General features: G+C 38.9%; 1 protein-coding gene across 1 annotated transcript; it reads right to left on the bottom strand.

Moving 5' to 3' along the window:
- Nucleotides 1-261: 261 nt before the first annotated feature.
- RPP30 (ribonuclease P/MRP subunit p30) lies at nucleotides 262-17,999 on the bottom strand. Its single transcript, XM_026710572.2, has 11 exons — nucleotides 17,894-17,999; nucleotides 16,517-16,572; nucleotides 14,712-14,768; nucleotides 11,745-11,819; nucleotides 10,392-10,463; nucleotides 7,452-7,541; nucleotides 6,973-7,089; nucleotides 4,410-4,439; nucleotides 2,575-2,612; nucleotides 1,901-1,980; nucleotides 262-705 (listed from the first exon to the last, which is right to left on the bottom strand). The coding sequence occupies exons 1-11, from the start codon at nucleotides 17,973-17,975 to the stop codon at nucleotides 527-529; spliced, it is 876 nt and encodes a 291-aa protein (XP_026566357.1). The 5' UTR covers nucleotides 17,976-17,999; the 3' UTR covers nucleotides 262-526.
- Nucleotides 18,000-18,504: the final 505 nt, after the last annotated feature.

The raw sequence follows: 18,504 nt of genomic DNA, 5'->3' as shown, positions 1-18,504 counted from the left end.
TGCTCATAGTTAAGGCTGCAAATTCTTCAAACGATTACCAACACTAGGTTGCATTAATAACTCTGTAATCAGGAACTCAAAGGTGGAATTCCTGTTAACATTATAATCCTGTGATGAAATTACCAGTATTGTAATGATTTTCAGCAAGCATATGTAGTCAGATTAATAAAAGCCAACAGATTTTTTAAAAAAAATAAGTTACGTGTGTAGAATGTCCATTCTTGTTTTGATCATTAAGAGTGGGCAAATGGATAGTGATAGTTGTATTTGGTAAGACGTATTTATTATAAAAGGAAGCACAGTTATATACAAATACTCCCACTTCTTTCAAATGTTGTATTGCCATGTTTCACAGACAATACTCAAGGAGCATCATCTATTTCTCCTGAAGTCCACACAGAGAATCACCAAGGTAGATACTCAGATCAACTTAGTGTTAAGAGATTCCTCCTCTTCATCAGCTATCCTAAGGTAAGACAGCATTGGAGTTTGAGATGTTGGGTGTCAAGAGAGGTAAACTTGTAATTCACAAATCTGTTTTGGCTTTTTTACTGAGTGGAGCACCATCATCATCATCATCATCATCATCATCACCATCATCTTCTTCTTCTTCATCATCATCATCATCATCATCATCTTCTTCTTCTTCTGGAAGTTGAGGTTTCTTCACTGTGTACACCACTCCACAGGCAGTCTTCCTGGCTTCTGAAATGAAAGAAGAATGTTTTACAAACCACACCTATGGAAAAGTATGATGAGATGTGCGATGTAAGAACCTGTTCTAATCTATCCCACGGGTGTCAAACCCACTGAGTCATGTTGCCGTCATATGATGTATTGCAATGTTTTTCACTTTCACGGAACTGGGGTGGGCGTGGCCTATGCATGACGCATCCAGCCCGCTGATCACCAGTTTGGCACCCCTGAACTATCCAATGCAGCATGGAATTGAATTACCGATTGCAATATTATGGGGCCAAAGAGCAGTCTTATGTAGCTGAAAAGAAAGTTCAGCATCACATGCAATAGTGTCACATAAAGCCACAATGAATCCAGTTCTCTTTCCTATATAAGCCGCCCTCAAATAGCAACTGTGGGCCAGGGTAGATTATCTCATCCTAAGACTCCAGAAACTAGCTTGGTACAAATAATTTCATTATCTTCTTGATTATCTACAACTTATACAGTGAAGGACTATAGTTAATCCAAGGAAATGCTTACAAATCCTATGCCTGTTCAGAACAATAGGAGAGGACAACTTTTTTCAACCTAGAATCATTCAAATGAAGATAAATACAAGTTTCTTGCAATCAAAGACCACATAAAACAAACAAATCATAATGGAATAAAACAACAAATGAAAACCAACAGTATAAAACTCATCTTTAAAAAGAAAACTATGTTTTTTCCTCTAGTAATTACAGCTGCTGGAGGTGACAGGTGGAACAAATAAGGGAGACTCATCATCCCTTCTTTGCATTACATATCTGTCAATATTGGTAATGCACTAATCTTATCATACAGGTAGCCCTTGACTTATGACAGTTCATTTAGTGACCATCCGAAATGACAACAAAAAGTGACTTATGACTGTTTTTTTCACACTTAGGACCATTGGAGAATCCCCATGGCCACGTGATCAACATTCAGATGCTTGGCAACTGACTCATATTTATGACGGTTGTAGTGTCCCGGGGTCATGTGATTCACCTTTTGTGACTTTCCAACAAGCAAAGTCGGTGAAGAAGCCAAATTCACTTAACAACTGTGGCCAGAAAGGTTGCAAAATGCAGCAGAATTCACTTAACAACTGGGTCACTTAGCAAGAGAAATGTTGGGCTCAATTTGTGGCCGTATGTCGAGGACTCTCTGTACAAAGTTCATCACTCTTTGGACTCACCTCCATGAAGAAGGACAGCTCGGGTGTTGGTCGAAACAGCTGCCTTGCCATTGCTTCCTGAAAGGCCGAACAACCAACCTCTGCCATTTTTTATTAAGGATTCTTCATGTCTCAAAAGATAAACATGCTTTTCATCCATGGACAACAGCGAAAGCAATTCAGGGGGAAGGAAAGGACGAACTCAACCTTTAATACACTCCTGGCCCCCTTATACCTATCCATCTACCTGTGCTGGAATACGAGGGTGGGAGAAAAAAAATGAGATCAGAAATCTTGGCCAACGGAATGATTCATCTTATTACATCCTTTTCTGGCCACAGGTATTTGGTATTAAATGTATCCGATACCTGTTAGAAAGTCCATGTTTTATTTCCCTGATTCTTTTAAATGGAGTCAGTATTTACACACTTAAGGTCAAACCTGTCCAGATTCTATTGTTCAAACCGAGGCAGATTCTGGTTATTTTTTTCTAGCCTGGTTTGCTGACGTATCAATCATGTGGTGGGTCTAGTACCCTCTGGCCGTGTTTTGTATGCCATTTCCTTTCCAAATGTCTTACATCGCTCGAGGAAGAGATGCTGTTCTATGCCCGATTGTCCCTTTTTTCCCCTCCAGATACATATCGTAGCACTTTTCACAGTTGGGGGCTTTATCGATTCATTTTAAAAGGATACATATTAGCCACATCATATGGACCTCGCAATTGGATAGGCTACAACAGAAAGGGGGGGGGGAGGAGAGGAGAGATGAATACAGATGCAGATCATAAATTGTAATTGCATACTTGAGAATTTTATAAAGCACAGCACTCCGAGAGTCAATACTTGAGACCATACAAGAGAAGCCTTCTTCCGCCAACCATCAAAACAGCTCATTAATTTTGATGAGAGACAACTGGATCATGTAATTACCACTTAAATGATCAAGATTTTATGTAACAACATCAGCTTCCTCCCAGACAAAGAAATACTAAATTTTATGCTGAAATATTTGTAATAGAATCTGAACTAACAATCTGGTCTCTCCACGCATCATCCTTAGGGAAGCGTGCAAACCAGCGCCTGCATTCCCTGCTTCGGATGAGGAGAGCATTTTTCTCCTTCTGTCCTGGCCATTTTTTTTCTTTTTACAGAGAGCATTTTAACAAACTGCATCACTGTTTGGTGGCAGCAGTGCCTCAGACAGAAAGTCCATACAGAGAGTGGTAAGGACAGCCGAGAAGACTATAGGAAGCTCACTTCCTGTTATTCAAGATACTGCTTATGAGCGCTATGTCCTTAGAGCTCAAAGCATTGTTAGCGACCCCACACACCCACTTCATGGTCTGTTTCTGTTATTCCCTCTGGGAGGAGGTTTCAAAGTATTTCTAGCGGGACTACCCAATTCTCTTAACAGTTTTTTTTCCCCTATGCCATCCGTCTGGTAAACTCGCAAGGTTCATTCTTCTAGCCATAAACATATATACATCTGAACTAGACAGTATTGTTTCTCTGTGTCATATAATATATGTGGGTATATACATAATTTTGTATTTATATTTTTAGTCATGTTTATGTAGTGTATATTGGAGGTGGTGACCCTGAGATTGTATGCAACAAAAAAATCATTTTAATATATGCAAATTAGTGTACATTCAAAGTGACAATAAAGTTATTGTTCTGTTCTATTCTATTCTATTCTATTCTATTCTATTCTATTCTATTCTATTCTATTCTATTCTATTCTACTTCTTCCAACTCAAGTACAGGCACCTGCTCCCTTCTATTTTTCTTGGGCATCTCATGAACCCCTTAGGATTCTCTTTAAAAGCAAGTATTTTTTCCTGTCTTCACTAATAATGAAATTTGGGGCGTCAAAGGCTGGATGCAGCATTAGCCCCTGGAGAAGGTAGACAGGCATGCCTATCTCCCCTCTGTTCACATTCATACTCCTCCCATCAAGCCAAATGAAGGCAGTGACATTCACAGGTGGCATATATGTGGGTGTCACGAAGTCAAAAAGGTGGTCACGTCAAGGCAACCTAACATGTCCAAAAGGGGCAGGCCTTTGAATGCGCTGCCATGACCACCATTTTAGATTTTTTGACACACCCGCCTGGAGCTGGAGTGTGACGATGGGAAGAGAGCTCAGAAAACCTGACTGACTCATTTGATTAGACTACAGGGATTTAATGTTAAATACGTACGATGTTCGGGAAGTAGGTACCATATTTCCCCCTAGTTCTTTCATATCTACACTGAGTCAGTATTTATGGACTGATGGCCAAACTCTCCAAGTTCCAGTGGAGTTTTTGGCAAGCCACTGAATGAAAAGGGTAATTATCAACTAGAAGAGGATCCCTTGACTTTGTGATGGAAGGAAGCAGAAAATTTGGGGAACCTGAATGAGCCACAGAAAAACAAATATGGATTGGCTGAATCAGATATCGGCTGCTTTAAATAGAGGAGGCATCCATTCAAACAGTCGCTGTTCCTTAAAGAATCAGAATGCCACCTAAACCCATCCTTACCTTTTCAGCTCCACTGGACAGAACGATGTTCTAGGAAAGAAGAACAACGCAAGTGTTGTTTATTTTAGGCATTGAATCCACATAATTGGGCCAAATAGAGTACCACATTCTCAGAGAACATTCCTATCTGCCCAAATGTCAGGACGCTCTTTTTTGGAGGACAAAAGCTAAAATGCTGCCCTCTCTGTGTGAAATTAACTGAAGAATAAAAGGGGGGAAAAATCCTTTTTCTTCTCTCACAGTCTAGAAGCTTCCTTTTTTTCATGTATTTATTGCTTACTTTAATGGCAGGGAGGGAGGGAAGGAGGGGTATTCCTTGCCATCAAGCTTAAATCTAGAAGACAGAGCACAAGGTAACAAATAAAAGCCAACCCAAACATCAGACTTTAGAAGGGATTAATATGTGTATGCATGTCGGGTGGGAGAAATTAAGTACATCTAGGAGTTAAGTACATTTGGAGTGGAGTGGCAGCGATAGCTTCCAAGACCAAATCAAAGTGGATATCTGGCAGAAAAATATCCATTTTAAAACAAGTATTAAAACGTCATTGAATGTTAACATTCATAACACTTAAAATGCACATGTGTTTCCATAAATCAGTACCTATAAATGGTTCTTTGTCCCTCTTATTTTTGTTTTTTATGCTCCTACTCTCCTCTTAACTTACTTACTTTCTTTCTTTCTTTCTTTCTTTCTTTCTTTCTTTCTTTCTTTCTTTCTTTCTTTTTCTTTCTTTCTTTCCCTTCCTTCCTTCTTTCTCTTTCTTCTTTCCTTACTTCCTTCTCTGTTTTAATGTTGTATCCATTTCATTAAAAGAAATTACAAAACCTAAACCTGTAAGCCATCCCATCATATTAAATAAAACTCAATGTTAAATTAAAACAATACCATTAATGAAATTACTCCTCAAGCATTTCTGAAGTGTCCCTTTCTTCCCGTGTGAGAAATCTTAGCCCAGCAGCAATTTGTAGAGGGGTTTTGGGGAGCCATGTGGGGCCCGGGGACTTGTGCAACTTTATCTTGTAGTTTCAGTAACAGTAAACAACAATAAATCCAACAGTAAAGTGCTGGTGAGTCTACCTTATATTTTATAATATAACATATCATATAAAAATAAAAAATAATTGTATAAAATTAAGGTAAGGTTTTTTCTTCCTTTCTCAGTTTGTATTTTTAATTTTTTAAATCTGCCTTTTAAGATTAAATATTGTCTTGTTAATTGTGTATATGTAAACATAATAATTCAGTAAAGTTCTGGCAATTCATTCCGGCACCAGTGGAGGAAATCAGGGCAATTTTCTTGGAAGAGAAACAAGTTTATTCCTTTTTCAGAAACTTCTAGCAGCATTCCTGGGGAGACTGGGGGCATGCCCATATTTATACAGGCATAGGCACTAATTGAAACCCTCCCCATTTTTTGTAGCAAGTGCTCAAAGCTACCTCAGCACCTTGTGTTTCACCAAAAGGCTCTGTACGCAGCTGACTGGTTAGATATTTTCTTTGATTTCCTTCCCAAAGATGCTTTTCAAAAGGCAACTGAACTAGACAGTTCAGTTCTTGGTTTTTTTTTACTCTTGAAAATGTTTCACTTCTTGGATTAGAAGCAAACCGTTTACAAGGGAAAAAAAACAAACCAAGAAAGTTCAGTTGCCTTTTGAAAAGCATCTTTGGGACAAGCAGGATCTGAATGAATGAGAATCTCCACAGACATTTTTATTTCCTTCAGGATTTTGCTAGCTTTTCAGGTACAAAGCTCTGACAAACAACTTGTCCTCCTCTTCATTTAACACAATTAAGTCCAACTAATATTTAGTTGAACATATTGAACAGGTGGTTGCTGATGAGTCCATTTATTATCATTGCTGTAGCAGGGGCACCTATGGAGTAGGGCAGTGGTCCCCAACCTTTTTGTGCCACGGCCCGGTACTGGCATCACAAAATCATCCGCGGCCTGGTACCGGCATCAGCACGCATGGCAAAGCGAGCCGAGCGACCGGCCAGCCAGCCATCCCCCGCTTCTCCCCGCCACCTTCAACTCCTCCTTTGTACCTGTGTTGATGGGCTTCGCGACGGCTTCGGGACAGTCGCTCAGCTCGCCTTGTCATGCATGCTGAAAGAATCCTCACGCCTTAGTTTTGTTCAAAGCCGTTCCCCCCCCCCCCTCGATGAAACTAAGGCGCGAGGATTCTTTCAGCACCCAAACGCTGCTTTCCCGGAAAAGCTCACCGGAAGCACTTTTTCATCAAAACAAGATGGCGGCGCCCAGCAAACCAGCGGCCCGGTAGAAATGGTTCCACGGACCGGTACCGGTCCAGGGACCGGTGGTTGGGGACCCCTGGAGTAGGGTGTCAAAAAAAATCAAAATGATGGTTGCAACTCCATGATCAAAGCCTGAGGCTTTGATTGCATGGTCCGGCTGCCATTTTGACTTGTTCAAATCCCCCACCTCAGTGTTCCAAAATATAGGGGTAAGCAAGTTACGTTACATTAATTCATACCAGATAACTGGAAATTCTAGTGATGGAAGACATGGGGCAAACACTCCTTGATTTTTGATCTCACCTTTCCACGGCAGATCTGCAACAGGTTGTAGGCATTCGAGATTGTGTACCGTCGCATTGTGGAATCTTTGATGGCAGGAACGTAAAGAAGTTCAAAATAGACACCTCGCTCTATTGCCTGTATAAGAAAGAGAAAAATAATCATCAGTTGAATTAAATGGGGAAGGATAGGGAAAAAAAGAAACAGCCCCTGGGATGTAGTGATTGCCTGAAACATGACATCAGACCGGTTCCAGTAACTTGGGTAACAAGTCACAATCTAAACAAGCCAGAATGTGTAAGCTACAACAAGTTCTGGCTACTAAATGAAGCTGGCTATTCAAAATACCATGCAATTTATTCAAAGGTGTACTGTTGAATTGAACATTGAACAAGAAGGTTTACTGTTACATATTAAATCAGCCAGTAATGTGTTAGTTTCTATCCACCTCATAACCAGCAAAGAGAAATGTCAAGACTCTTATTAAAGGACTCCCTTACCGCATTGACAGATGGTCTCTTGATGAAGAACGGCAGCTTTTCTGTCACCTCAACACACACCAAGTCTACATCTAAGGTTGTGCAGGCCACCTAAATTATCATTATGAAAGCATACGGTCAGACAACACACTTTGAAAGAAACAGTTCCATGCAGAAATAATTGTGTTTCCAACAGGATCAATATATAGCAGGACTATATCCAAAGACCAAATTATATTACACAAAAAGTTGGAGTCTCAACTCTTCTACTGCAAAACAGGCTATAAACCATCCAACTTCCATCTGCTTCCCAGCTCCACTCAACCTGATGCAGCTGTTGACTTGACTTTTGTGATACTTCATCTACATTCCTGTGAAGGCCGAGTTTAATTCACTAAAAAAAATGATAGAAGGTTGTACTTCTGCACACAGGATTAGCTCAGAAATTTGTGATCAGTGGTTAGGACCCAGTTCACAAGTCACCCGATACAAAAATCCTTTCCTAATCAGCAATCTAATCTAGGGAAAATATATTTTTAGCGGTTGCTATTGTTAGCTATGATTGGGGGAAAAAAAATCTTTCTTGGTTCCCCGTGAGTCACTTAAGAGCTTTACAAAGTAGATTGCCACGTACATCTTGCTATTCTCTGACATTTTATTCTTGTCGTTCTTCAAAAATAGGAAATTTTAAAAAATCAGCACAGAAAAACAGAGCCAGCCTTCTGAAAGGGTTCTTAGAAACAGTAAAAAGCTGCCACTTAAAGACAAAACTGTTCACCAAGATCAAAGATGCTGTGAAAACTTTTTGGGGCAAAGGCCCTGATTCCCCCACCCACCCACCTTTTATCCTGAAGAAATATAAACAATAGATTTAGCATAAAGAAAGGGAAAGATTCTTTATTACTATTAGGAGACTTAAATGACAATTTTCAGTCTTCATAATCAAAGCAAGAGCGCCATCTGCTGAAGAGTGGATTGTGAGCTCTAGGACAGATGCTACGCAAAAGCCCTAACTTCCTGGCTGACTTGTGATCACTCTCCCAGAAGGCGCGCGCGTGCGTGCGTGTGTGTTTTAAAGATTTAACAACCATAGCTAGACATGATATGATTTGTATAATTAGGAACTCTGGGGAAGGTTTTTATTTTTTTAAAAAAATGTAAGCTTCAAGCAAATGGGAAAGAGGCAGGCCTTTGGTTGCGGGTCTGCGTCTGCCCATCTTGCAAAATTTATATGCACCACCACCAATGCCTTCCCCTCCGGTGCCCTGGGATCTAGAAATAATTAACAACATGACTGGTGAGCAATTGTATTCATGATATTTATTTGCCATGCAAATTGCTAAGTAATTTTCAATGGAAGTGCAATGAAAAAAACTTATGTAAATTTTGTTCCCCTTGCTATACATAAAAGGAAAAACGTGCAGAAAAACTTGCCTACCCTATCTAGAAATCCAAACATTCCCTTCAAGGAATAATTTTACAGCGTTCTAGATAACTTCATTCCACTTGACGACAAGAGCTTGGAACTCAATAGGTGACTTGCAAACAAGGTGTCAATGGATGCTGGTATTCCACTTGAGGAAGTATCCACAGATACAGGTAATCCTCAGGTGATGACCATAGGTTTAGAGGTGAACAAATGGGAAGTTATGACTGGTCTCGACATTCTGGCCATTGCAGTGTCCCCACAGTCATGTGATCAAACTTTGGGTGCTTGGTGATCAGCCTGTGTTTCTGACTGGTTACAGCATCCCAGTCATGTTCTCCTCCTGCCTTGGGCAAACTACCCCCTACCTTCTCCCCATATCTGCCCTTTGGACACCCTGCACTCCACCACCCTCAGTTGAGCTTCACCATCGTCTTCCTCCCACTGCTGGCCTGGGATCTAGGCTCTGGGTGAAGGTGCAGCCCCAGAATACACGAGGCAAGCACAGCAAGGTAACAAAACCTTTTCTGCCCAAGGGAGCTCATCGGGGCTGGCCAGAGAAGAGGCAGCGGGATGAAGCTGGCAAAGGCAGGCTAGTGGTATAAGCAAAGGAGCCCCATTTCCTGATGCCAGCACACGACACTATCTTGCAGAGCACTGAGAGTGCAATGGGATAGAGAGAGAGAGCAGTTCCCTGGGTAAAAGTGGTAACTGGAGGAGATGTGCTATTTGGGTTAGTGGCAGAGCTGGAGGAAGTGGAAGGAAAGCTTCCTGGAAGCCCAACATTTCTGAGAAAACTTCTCAGAAAACAACAACTGAATGAAAAACTGCCGGTGACCTTCTACCGCTGCACCATAGAGAGTATCTTAACTTACTGCACCTCCGTATGGTTTGCCAATTGCACAGGGGCAGATAGGACAGCACTCCAGAGGGTTAACGTCATTGCTCAGAAGATCATTGGTTGCCCTCTCCCCTCTTTGGAAGAGCTTTATAGCTCCCGCTGCCTTAAAAAAATTCAAAACATTCTCAAAGATCCATCTCAGCCTGGGAACCCATTTTTTGAACTATTTCCATCTGGCAGACAGTACAGGACAATAAAAACAAGGACAAACAGGGTGAAAAGCAGCTTCTATCCCAGAGCAGTAACTATATTGAATTCTACTGTATAGTGCAGTGTATTCTGCTGTATGGTCTTGGTGCAGTGTCGGGGTTTTTTGATTCAATGTATGGAGAGTGAAGGATGTGTGTTTATGTTTATTTTCATGGTCACGGTCATAATGTGCACTGAAGATGGTGTTTGATTTCGTTGTACGAGGTGCAATGACAATAAAGTAAACTAACTAACTAACTAACACAAGCTCTGCAATTCATGCTTAACAACCATTTTCCTTAGTCGTGGAAATTCCAGCCACAGTTAGGATCGTAACCCAAGGCTTACTTGTACTTGGTATTAGCAAGCAAACTTTCATGCTATTGTTCTTCCTTTGCACTCTCATTTACATTTCAGTTCCCATGCTAGGGAAAGGCCAACTTACGTGAAAGAGTTTTACATTCTTAGGAAATACAGCAAAGATGTCATAATATTTGATATTTGTGGATGTCGCTCTCTGGGTACAGAACAAAAAAAACAAAAACAAAATATAAGCTATTATTAGATTAAAAAGGAAGAACACTTGTGGCTTAGTACACAAAAATATTGAGTAATTCAGTGGCCAAACAACAGACTGCACTTAGAAGCTGTTCCATTCAATATCAAAGCTGTTGCTAGCATTGTGAAATCAAAATGGAACAAAGACTCTTTGTCAAACTCTTAGGGTTTCAATTACTCAAGGTAAACCCAAAACATCTCTAATGGGTCACTATCTTGCGTTATTTAAATAATAATAATAAAGATGTGATAAAAGAAAGTTTAAAAAATTACTGAAGGAACATGAAGCAACCCCAGATTAGGGACTGTGTTTTTTTTAACTCACTATATGGATTAAAGATAAATTGATGATGGTAAATATTACAGATTATTCATAAAATAATTTTTCCTCATCACCAAGTTGCTCAAAATTAACTTAATATGAGGAAGATATTGTGTTCATTTTAGAAGCTGCACATATGGAATTGCTAAGTGAATAAAAAATTCACCACAAAATGACTTGGTACAACTTTTATACAAATACTTGCAAAAGCATTATTTCTTATCTTACTAACATACCTGATGTATTAAAATAAGATGTCTTACTTGTGACTTAAAAAAAACTTGTGAAAGTGCTTATGTGTCCAAATTACAGGTTCAGATTATAGGTGAGCACATAGAAAATACTGTATAATAAAGAAATGTTTAGGATTCATACAGTATCATTAATTATTCTAAACAATGTTTTGAGAAATAAAATTAACAAGTTTAAAATGGGAAAATATTTCCTAAAAGCTCTATCAAAGGTCTTTACATTATTTTATCTGTTTACTTTTATTCCACTTTTTATTATTCTTATAAATAACTCAGGGCAGCAATCATACCTAATACTCGTTCCTCATCCTCTTTTCCCCACAACAGCAATCCTGTGAGGTAGGTTTAGGCTGAGAGAATGACTGAGCCAAAGTCACGCAACCAGCCTTCATTTCTGAGGCAGGACTAGAACTATGATTTATCCAATCATCATCATCATTTGAATTGAAGATTAACCATAATAAGAACAGCAACAACAATAATAAATTAAAATGTACCCTTTCCTATTTCTAGTAGAATAGAGTTCCACTGGTCACCAATATGAGAAAGCGAAAACAGCCTTCAGCTATTCCCTCTTATTACCAAGCGGCAAGACATATATCACACCTCTTCCTTAAGAAAGGATTGTGAAGCAAAGCAGCTTGCAAAAATGGCTTTACAAACTTACTAGAACGTTGCAGTCGGATGGATCAGAAACCACTAGTGTCAGCCTTGAAAAAATCTTAATTGGCTTGGATTTCCCCTGTAAAGAAAAACCTGTGAGAAAAGAAACCTAGGCAACAAGACATCGACTCTTTATTGAAGGATACTTTATTCTCAATAAGAGCCTACACAAATCTTCATTACCACAGAGGCGTGCCCTTTCCTTAATTCAGAAAACCTACGGCACCTGTTGTCTTCTTAATCAGACAGCCCACCTTGGAAGCCAACACGACTCTATGTGTTATTTTACTCTATGTAAAGTAAGACAAGAAAGTCCACAACTTTTTTGTCTTACTTTACAACCTCCATCTGTTTTGATGCCACAACTAGGAAAGTACTACTAAGCTTTTAGGCAGAGTCATTTGTGAGATGAGGAGACTATATAAACTTGATTAATAAGTAAATCAATTTTATTAAGTTGTAATAGGTCAGGGCTGTCAAACTTGCGGCCCATAGGCCAGATGGGTCATACGCTGGCCATGCCCACGCCGTTTAGCAAAGGGAAAAAAGTCACGATGTGACAGGTGACCATGCGGTGATGGCGCAAATTTGACACCCCTGTAGTAGAGATGGTGGTGTTTGACATTTTAATTACTTTAAGGTTTACTTTGTTTCATTTTCCGCATTAACATTTACTACTGTAATTTTCCATTTATTTTCCATTCCTGTTATTTGGTGTGTGTATATGTGTGTGTAAGCTAAAGATTCCTTAAAGTTGATCTGCTCATTAATGTTTCTGGAGAGCTCAAACAGGACAAGGTGCTGCTGACAATGTAGCTCCACCCCTTTTTATATGTCACACTTGCAGCACATATAAAAAGGGGTATGGTTTAATCACACAGTTATCTTCCATCTTGACCCCCCACCCTTCTGGTTCTCAGTGGCTATTCCTATTGATTGATTGATTGATTGATTGAATCCATTTGTCACCAATCTTGCTGTAGGGCTGCTCTGGGCAGCATATAATGGTAAAACAAAAAATAATAATAAAACAAAATGCAAAAATAATAGCAAAACAATGAAACAATAAAAATAAACAATAAAGGTACAATAATTAAAAAGATGGGCAGAGGAGGAATAGAAAGCGCTGCGGGGAGGTGGGGTCAGCTAATTATCATTGTGGTATTTCCCTATTGGGTCCCCAGGCCAACTGGCAGAGCCAAGTCTTCAGGCCTAGCAATTATTGTGGTACTAATAAATGTTTTAGAAGAGTTATTCCCTTGAGGGGGGCACACATTTTAGCAGAGAAGCAAAGCAACAAAAAATCCCCCTAGATTGGAATCAGTAAAGGCAGGAAGACCTCACAAGGTTTTCTTCTTATCTGTGGAAGTAAAACCATAATAAAGCAAACCATTGATCAATTCCTACCACACATAAGCTTATAAACTTCCCATCAGGGACAACTGCTTTATTTTATGTAATGATAGGACCAGCCCCATCAGTGGTACCTCATTCTCATCTGTTTGGGTTTTGGTTTAAATGGTATAATGCAGGAAACCTGCCAGTCTCACTGGGTAGACCAGATCAGATCAACTCCACAGGAAAGCTAAATCTACTTCGATTGAAATGGGAAATAATGAGAGAAATTTGCAGGTGCTGTATCTTCTTATTCGCCAATGAATTTTGGAGATGTTTGCTTCAGCCACTTCCTAATGTTATCTGAACTTTTTAAAAAAACTTTTCAGTTCCTTTTCGCTAATAATGGTTCCTGGATATCTCCATCTTCCTTACTCTTTACATAATTCTTCCACAAGCACATGAATTTCATTTAGCTGGACCATTCCAAAATTAAAATATTATCCTGCCCGTAAATAGCCCAGACATCCAGTACAGCAACCTAATGCTTGCTTGGAATGAGTCCAAGTTTTCTATGAGGGGAATATCCTAAATAGATCATATTTGAGTTGATAGCTACCAAGCATCAGTCATAGGGCATTCTATACCATGGTTATTTACTTTATTTAGTTTCCATATTTACATTTTGCCTCAGTTCTAATGGATCCTGAGCAGATAACATCAAAGTAAAATGTACAAAACAAAACCAAATAAATGTTGAAGGATCTAAAGGTACAAATTCAGAGTCTTGCATGAGTTCTCCTTAGAATGTGACGGAAGAGGGGAATATAAAATAAATCAGGAATAATAACAACAAACACAGATCATTTTGTTTCATATCAATACAATTTATATTCAAATTAAAATGCCCTAAATGCTATCTTTAGTACCTATGGGAGATAGATCTGGCATCTTCGGGACTAACGGCCTAAAATGTACTATGTAATTTCGCTGGTGCTGGAGAAGACTCCTGTGAATCCCTTGGACTTCAAGGCAATCATAACGGTCACTCTTAGAGGAGAGCAACCCTGACTGCACTTTAGAAGGCCAGATCCTGGAAATGAAACTCAAATACTTTGGCCACCTAATGAGAAGGAAGGACTCACTGCAGAAGAGCCTAATGCTGGGGAAGATTGAGGGCAACAGAAGAATGGGATGGCAGAGAATGAGGTGGCTGGATGGAGTCACTGAAACAGTAGGTGTGAGCTTAAATGGACTCCAGAAGATGGTAGAGGAGAGGAAGGCGTAGAGGAACATTGTCCATGGGGTCGCAATGGGTCAGACACGACTTCGCAACTAACAGTTTGGATTTTCAGGGATTTTTAAATAAAGCAATTTGCTTATTCTGAATGCTTCCATACCACTTCAATTACAATAATTCGAAGCAACTTTTTTTTAAAAAAAGGCCTATCTTCCACATTCTAAGCACGTTCTGCTCATTCCACTTGTTTGCTGTGTACAACCAGACCGTAATTCCTGGACATGAAAGTTCAATGGAATTTCTTTCAAGGAAACAAAATAATGTCACAATCTCAATGAAGCCTGCCAGGTGATATCTGCATTTCAGAATACAATGGTTTTAAATACACAGGCATACCTGTACAAGAGGCAAAGATGAAAACAGTTCTGCAGGAGTTATTGGCTTGACTATTTCCTAGGAACAGATATAAAGAAAAAAAATCACAAATATATCCACCAACAGAACCCCCCCCCCCAACAGATAACTTGTATGCAAAGCTGTACTGAAAAAATATTTATGAAATAAACAACAAAAAAGCCAACTGACACGAAGAGGTATTTCCATAATCTACACTTTCTTTTCATAGCCATCAACGGTTGATCTATTCTATATTGATCAATTCTGCAAATCACTGAATAGTTGTTTGGGTTTCAGTTATAGGACAGATAAGCAAGAGAGGATATTATTTTTATAGTTGAATTCTATACACATCTATGAAAGCCTGGAATGACTGCACTGGACTTATCCAAGGAAATATTAATAACCCACAATGGGCAATCCACTAACCAACATTCATGAATGTGGAATCTCACAAAATCCAGCTGTTCCCTTACATTTTTTTTTTCACTGCAACCAGCAAGACTGAAAAAAATGCTGATGGTCCAAGAATGCTCACCATGACTTTGGTTTTAGTTTTATTGTATTCTCCTATTTGCCAAGGTAGATATTTCTGAGTTCTTAAAAGCCTAAAATGCAGCTCAGCTGCCACCCCAGTTTGAAATGATGTGGAACCTTATGGTTCAAGGATTTGGATAATGCAGATACTCTGACAGTCTGTAAACTGACTGGCCCTTCCTTCAAACTAGTGTTCCCTGAACATCCTGAAGATTCATCTTTCATCATCTCTAGCTGAGAACAGTGAATTCTGTCACATCAACGGTATGTGTATATGCATGTAAGAGTCTCTGTACAGATTGTCCTCAACTTACAACCATAATTGAGGCAGGAATTATAGTGGTAAATCATGACATGACCACAGCAGATTTTATGATCTTTGTTTGAGTAGTTGTTAAAAAAATGTCAGTTGTTATGTGAATCCATTTTCCCCAATGGGTATTTTTTTGACAGAAATAGGAAATGGATACCAGGAACTGGTAAAAAAATACCAAAAATTGTGTTTACTGTAAATGGTAAATTTACAAATCCAATTCATGTGACCACAGGCTCTCGGAACTTAGAAAACAGGTTGTAGGTCACTCTGGGGAGGTCCATCGTTATCTTTGAATGGTTGATTGGCAAGAAGTACCTATATAAAGCCTGTTTTTCAAACCTGGCAACTTTGAAATGTGTTTGAGCTTCAATTCCCAGAATCCCCCACACAGAATTCTGGGAGTTGAAGCCCACACATTTTAAAATTGCCAAGTTTGAAAAACACTGGTATAAACGCTGTACACAAAGCAAGGCTGTGCAAATCCTTTGAAATTGGGGTCTTATATTAAGAATACCTGAGTAATTATTAGTGGCTGTTTCTTTCCCCAAATTTTCATGGCTGGTTCAACTATCTCCACATTCACCTGGCTGCCACACAAAGATTTATCACTGCCAAGATGCAAATATTACACCATCTTTTGTCCAGTAAACAAAAAATAGCTTCTTAACCCATCTTCTGAGGGAGATAGGTGGTTAAGAAATATGAAATAGGAATGAATAAATAAATAACCCAACTAAGTCTGCCTGCTCCGTTTTCTAGCCATTCAAAGATCCACGTTTTTGTAAAATAAAGTAAAGCAAACTGATTATCTAATGCACAGAAATCACATTACTCTTGTGTTTGTTCTGCTCTAGCACTCTTTGTCCGTGTAGAAGGAAGTCCCTCTTACAGCCTGCAAAGGCATCAACCACATAAGGTCATGAAGAGTAAATGTTTCAGAGAGAAGACTTACTTTTTTCTTTTCTTTACAGTTGACAACATAATTGATTGCTACACTTGAATAGCCAACTTAAAAAAGAAAACATAATACAGTTAATCAAGAGAAGCAGGATATTCAAAAAGGGAAAAAAAGCATTTTAGTTGATGCAGCTGGAAGCTACCCTTATGCGGTTTTCCATGTATACTAGATGATTTCCTCTGTCTTATTCTGAATTGCAATTACACAATTTATGAATATACATATTTTTTTAAAAATTTTCAGGCACCAAAAGAAATTGAGACTTTGGACTGAAATTACACACAATTGTAAACAAAATTATTTCCATCTGAAGATCCAATAGGCTTAAGATAAATTTTACAATCATTTTGCGGAGTGTCAAGAACAAGTTAGTAATTAAGTAAAAGAGCCCTGAATAATATTATATGCTTGGTGTTTTGTTGTTGTTCACTTGTTAAGTCATGTCTGATTCTTTGCAACCCCAAATACTGTATTTCTGTTCTGATTTAATGCAGGTATCAATTCCAAGAAATGATGATAAAAAGTTAAAACTAAAATTGTGAGATTGTCTGGGCCAAGGATTAAAGCACCAAACTAAACCCAGGAGATTTGGACTTTTAATTCTGCCTTAGGCATCAGCTAGTCTCTCAGCCCAACCTATCTCCCAGGTTAGTTGTTATAGGGAAACTAGGAGGAGGAAGGAGTATTAGGTATGTGAGTTGCCTTGAGTTATTTATAAAAATAATAATAAAGGCAGGATGAAAATAAATACATGAAAGTTAACACAATCTTCAAAATATTATACACACACACATGCACATTAAAAAAAACCCTCTAGATTACAGCATTTGAATTTGTTCATATCTAGCTTTTTCTTAATTTTTTACTATATATATTCAAATCTTCAAAATTCAATGGACATGCCTGAGGCTATTCTAACTTATATCAGGTCTTAGAGCTGTGGTTTTCTCTTTTTGCAATAATAACTTTAAAAAAAAAATCAATGTGGCATTATGGTCCCTGAGCACATCCAGAGTATTTATTATTTTAAGGAAGAGAATTTAACCCCCATGCAACCTTTTCACTTCAGTCTGTGAAAACATCAACAATGGGGAAATAGGCAGCAATGGGTAATAATCAAAAGCATTTCACATACTGTTCTAATCTTCCAAGAGGAATGCTTGTTTCATTTCTATTTAGATTTGAAAGCAAATTTGCCTCTTGACCTCCTAATTCTACACAACCATTCGCACAATCTGAAGATGGCGAGATTGAATGGCAAAAATGAAAATCCACAATCTCCAAGTTTAGGCTAGTACTTAATAATGGATTTCGATTAAACTCGGAAATAGCGGAGCCTCGCCTTTATAGAAGGCATCGATCTAAACTCACGGTGCGCTGCAGCTTCCACCAACTTCTGCAAGGCTTCTTTCTCCGGCAAGTAGAGGATACTCAGGTCTGCAAACGCGGCCATCTTCCATCCACGTGCAAGGGAAAAAAAAAAAAACAAGCCTTGCGCCTTTAGCGTGCTTTGCATGTTGGGAAATGTAGTTTTTATAAAAACTTAGTTTGCCCAGAGTTGTTCGGTTTTTTTCTTTTTTCGCAGAGCGCGAAAGGAAGCGGCACACGTGCTACGTTCAGAGATACGGCTGTAAATTATTATTTTTTTTGAAAGAAAAGGAAAGGAAGAAGACAAATGTTATTTGTGTATTTGTATATTCTTCAAGAAAGCGGCGGTTGTCTCCGTCTTTAATGGCGTGGGAAACAGAGTTTATTGTTTTTACATAAACTTTTATTTGATTTATTTGATTTGTCAATCGCTTACAAGATGATAGGTATAAGTATAAACATGAGTAAGAATACAGGAAATAGGTACAAATAAATGGGGACAATAGGACAGGGACGGGAGGCACGATGGTGCAATTATGCACGCCCCTTACAGACCTTTTAGGAATGGGGTGAGGTCAACTGAGGGTAAGGGAGTGGGGGTTAGAGGATGCAAC

The sequence above is a fragment of the Pseudonaja textilis genome, chromosome 4, assembly GCF_049901715.1.
Source record: "Pseudonaja textilis isolate UNSWEBS1 chromosome 4, rPseTex1.2, whole genome shotgun sequence".
NCBI classification, from domain to species: Eukaryota; Metazoa; Chordata; class Lepidosauria; order Squamata; family Elapidae; genus Pseudonaja; species Pseudonaja textilis.
This window is presented reverse-complemented; position numbering and strand designations above follow the sequence as displayed.